The sequence below is a fragment of the Aedes aegypti genome, chromosome 3 (assembly GCF_002204515.2).
Source record: "Aedes aegypti strain LVP_AGWG chromosome 3, AaegL5.0 Primary Assembly, whole genome shotgun sequence".
NCBI classification, from domain to species: Eukaryota; Metazoa; Arthropoda; class Insecta; order Diptera; family Culicidae; genus Aedes; species Aedes aegypti.
Window position 1 is genome coordinate 85,682,670 of NC_035109.1, and position 4,408 is coordinate 85,687,077.

At 39.6% G+C, this 4,408-nt stretch overlaps 1 protein-coding gene across 1 annotated transcript; it reads left to right on the top strand.

Annotated features, from left to right (window-relative positions):
• Positions 1-978: 978 nt before the first annotated feature.
• Positions 979-3,029, top strand: LOC5579193 (probable cytochrome P450 28a5). Its single transcript, XM_001664240.2, has 3 exons — positions 979-1,551; positions 1,613-1,859; positions 1,921-3,029. Exons 1-3 carry the CDS (start codon positions 1,367-1,369, stop codon positions 2,986-2,988), a joined length of 1,500 nt encoding a protein of 499 aa, XP_001664290.2. The 5' UTR covers positions 979-1,366; the 3' UTR covers positions 2,989-3,029.
• The last annotated feature ends 1,379 nt before the right edge of the window (positions 3,030-4,408 follow it).

The window sequence follows — 4,408 nt, forward strand, 5'->3', positions numbered from 1 at the left end:
TTATTTCTTTCTTAGTTAGTCTGAATGCATTAAGCGAAGCTGACTGGGATTTGTGACTGCTCAATCTAGGATGGAAGATCAATTGGTGAGGTCGTTTCATGCTTTTTTTTGCATATTATCTCATTTTTGTTCATAGTGTTGAAAGAAAATAAGATCAGAATAATGATAAAATGCAACAATAGGGATACGGTATAATGTCCGTTTCTGGTTTTAGAGGCTGCTAGAACATATGAATGAGTAAGGACTTAGTAAAAGATATCGAAAAATACAGATCGCTTATCCACGATACATATACAATGTAGTCTACCTATGAACGGTGCCTGGGATTGAACACATGACCCCGTAAACTATAGTTAATCTTTTAATGCGCTTTCTTTACTAATCCAAGTTCGTCATGTTTCAAACTTTTTTCCGAAAGATAACTTTCAGTATCCTAACACGTATAGCATTTCCGGTAAAATTGTTTTTAAACGATGTTAACCTCAAGTTATTGAATAAAGATCACTTATGCGATTGTTGGTTTTATTTAGCACATACATACAATTAGTATAGATAAAGCTTTCAAAACAATATTGATAACATGTAAGTATTGAAAAGAATGTAGAACATAAATTAGGCCTATCTGTCCAGATAAGCAACACATATTAGAGTTTAAAGGTATTTGCTCGCCTTACTAGTGATTTTAGTATTTTATTTTTTGCAAAAAGTGAAGTGTTAAAGTTCAATTTGTAGTTTAAAACGTACCCTAATAATCCATCCCCCAAATTTAATAAATTATGATTAATACTACGAGTCGATATATCTACATTCTGCGCTGGAGAAATCTGCTTCGAAATAACGTCATCATATGGACCAATAAGGATGGTGGAACAACATTCTAATGATGTTTCGTTGCCAAAAACGGAGTCCCACTGTATTTACATTTTTCTTCGATTACAAGTGCAAAAAATCAGGGCTTCTGTCAATCCAAGTGCAATCCTTGAAGCACGCAATAAAACGGAATGTTACATAACAAAAGAATGCAAACTCGCAGTCAAGCCTACCTTTAACCTACTTTCTAGATTGCTCCGGATCACTGACTTCTGTAATCCATCGCATTCGTCCCCAATTTTCGCGTTCTTATCATACTAAACAAAACAACTGCTAAAATTAATCGCACCATAACTGATGATCCCCCGTGGGCCTCTTCCGAAAATAAAAATCATCAGGTTTCTGTCAGTCAATATGTGTACGCAGCAATTATTTATATTTTTCCACTGATAAGACTAACGACGGATCACGCAAAACGAGCCTTCCTATCACGCTACTTGCGAGCAGTTCATCAGTGACGATTCGATCGTCGATCATTGCGTAGAAAAAAAGAACCATGCTCGTCACAGTGGGATTGCTCCTGACGGCCTTCGCTGCTCTGTACCTGTATCTTACGTGGCATTTTGATTACTGGAAGAAACGTAATGTTCCGGGACCGGAACCTCTGCCGCTGGTGGGAAACTTCCCCGCGTTCTTCCGAAGGAACCGACCCGTGATGGAAGAGAAGTATCAGATTTACAAGTAAGGGCGATCGTTATCGCCATGTAGTAGTTTAGGTCACGATTAACTATTTATTGTTCAGGGACTACTGCTCCAAGTACAATTTTGTTGGCATTTTCACAAATCGATCGCCGCAGATCTTCATCACATCGCCGGCTTTGGCGAGAGATATTTTGGTGAAGTATTTCAAAAACTTTCACGATAATGAAATTGGATTGATCACCAACAAAGAATTGGATCCACTTTTTGGGAGAAATCCTTTTGTGCTCAATGGAGCTGCGTGGAAAGCAAAACGTGCGGAAATTACACCCGCGTTTACTGCTTCTAGGGTAAGTAGATGAAAGATGGTATAATAAACTTGTTATGTTAATGGGGGTTTGTATATTGCAGATCAAAGCTCTTTATGTGTCCGTAGAAAATGTGTGCGCTCAAATGACCAAATACGTCAAAGAGCATTGCGAATCACCGATAGAAATGAAAGAACTTGGCGATAAATTTACTACAGATGTTGTATCCAGCTGTATCTTCGGAGCCGATGCTCAATCATTCATACACCAAGATGCCGAAATTCGCGATATGGGAAGCAAGTTGATGGATTCATCGCTTTCGTTTGCGCTGAAGATGGCCGTCATGACTGTTCTCCCGAGTGTTGCCAAGATAGCCAACATGAGCTTAGTGTCTAAGCCTAGGGAAAAGTTTTTCATCAAATTGATGGCTGAAGCAATTCGTCACCGAGAAGAAAGCAACGAAAAGTACCTGGATTTTCTAGATTATTTGAGTATGCTGAAGAAAGAGAAGAACATAACCGAACTAGACATGGCTGCTCACGGAGTGACATTCTTCCTGGATGGAAACGAGACTTCGAGTGCCACCCTTTCGCTAAACCTATACGAATTGGCTAAACAGCCAGAAATCCAGAAGCGTCTGAGAGAAGAACTCATGAATGCAACCAACGATGATGGCACTATTTCTTACGAAACACTTTCGGAGCTACCGTTCCTGGAGCAGGTGTTCAGTGAAGGACTTCGCCTGTGGCCTCCGGTAACCTTCATGTCCAAAGTATGCACCGATCCAATTGAATTGGACCTAACCAGCACCCGGAAGGTACCCATCGAACGTGGAACTTGCGCCATCATCAGCAACTGGTCCCTACATCGCGACCCTAACTTCTACGAGGATCCCCTCAAGTTCAATCCGGATCGGTTTGCTCCGGAGAAGGGAGGTATCTTTCCGTATCGGGAGAAGGGGTGCTACATGCCGTTTGGGGACGGACCACGGCAGTGCCTGGGTATGCGTTTCGGTCGTATGCAGGTCAAAAGAGGTATCTACGAGGTAATAAGCAACTTTGAAATATCGGTTGCCTCTCGTACTAGTGATCCTTTGAAAATCGTTTCGTCGCCGGCTATTTCGCTGGGATTGAGCGGGATTTGGTTGAGCTTCAAGCCGATTAGGTTATAGCTAGGAAATATAGTACAGTTCATGATGTTTTGTAGTTTTGATTTAGCAGCTTTTTTCATTATGTCACCACCCTGTTGTTTGTAGTATTCCAGAGAAAAATAATTCATTACTAGAAAAAAAACATAAATAATTTCGGCTCTGTTTTGCTCTATGACACAGGAGCAAGTGAAGCGATCAAAGGATCAAACACATCTCGTATCTAAAAAATACGGCATCGGGACCTGGTTGTACCCTAACCAGAATGAGGGACATCATCAGTATAAGATTCAGGACTGTGGACTTCGTGACCGTGCTAATAAAATTGCTACTTGATACCAGGCATTGCATTTTATCTCATCTTTTACTCTTCTGAGAAAGATACGGATCGAATAATGAGAGATCATCTCAGAGCTCTATGATCGATCTTTCATCAATATCTTTGGTTCATTTGATGCAAGATAATATCTTTCAAACTCAGCAGTCCACGCGCAATAAACCGTTGCGATAACCCGTCGAAAACAGTGACAGTATTTGATGGCGAATTCATAGAGGAACACTTTGAAACCAATAAAAAATCAATTGAATGTGAATCCATAGAAGTAAGTAAATGATACACATTTAATTAGATCAAATAATCATTCGATTTTATTTGTAGATTAGTAAATTACCAAAAGATGTCATTGGTGCTTTCAGGAAGCCTCCTGCTCTCCTTATAAGATGTGTTCAGCAACAACCTTGGCTAGTTCCCCGGGAATTCTGAACGAGAGACTCCCATTGGGTTTGAGAAAAAATCTCTAGAAGAAACGATATGTGCAATGTCAATAACTTCACCAGGAATATACAGAAAATCCTGCAAAAAAAACGTAGTTTACTATTTATTTGATTATAAATTATCTTTTTTAAACTCACGAGTGTTGCAAAAATTATGCTATGAATAAACCAAAAAAATCCAACAAATAAAATAAAATAAAATAGATCCAGTCACGACTTAAGGCACAATAAAAAAAACTCATCGTTAATTCACTATTAAATCATCTCACTAGAAATTCACTGAGATTGCCCTGTGAATATTTTTGGGCATCCACCATACCACAACACCATAAATCCACCACATTCTTACAAGAACTGGGAAAATTCATCAAGGGATCGTCCCATATACCACGTGGTCATTCATGGGGGAAGGGGAGGTCTGGCCAAAGATCACGGTTCATAAAATTTTTTAAAATTTTTGTATGGACAAATGACCACGATGGGGGAAGGGGGGTGGTCTGGAATCCCAAAAAACTGTCCACGTGGTTAATGGACAGCCCCAAGTATCTCGTCAGGAATTTTCACACAAGGTTCCTTCAAGAATGTTCAGAGGATCTAAAAAGGTCTCTTAATCCACGCACTTCCTCCCAAATTAAACTACCAAACAATTTGTGGAGAATACAAAAATCGT

Coding starts and splice junctions, on each gene's coding strand:
- LOC5579193 (XM_001664240.2), top strand. CDS start 1,367: ATGCTCGTCACAGTGGGATTGCTCCTGACGGCCTTCGCTGCTCTGTAC. Junction 1,552..1,612: donor GAGAAGTATCAGATTTACAA/GTAAGGGCGATC, acceptor TTTATTGTTCAG/GGACTACTGCTCCAAGTACA. Junction 1,860..1,920: donor CCGCGTTTACTGCTTCTAGG/GTAAGTAGATGA, acceptor TGTATATTGCAG/ATCAAAGCTCTTTATGTGTC.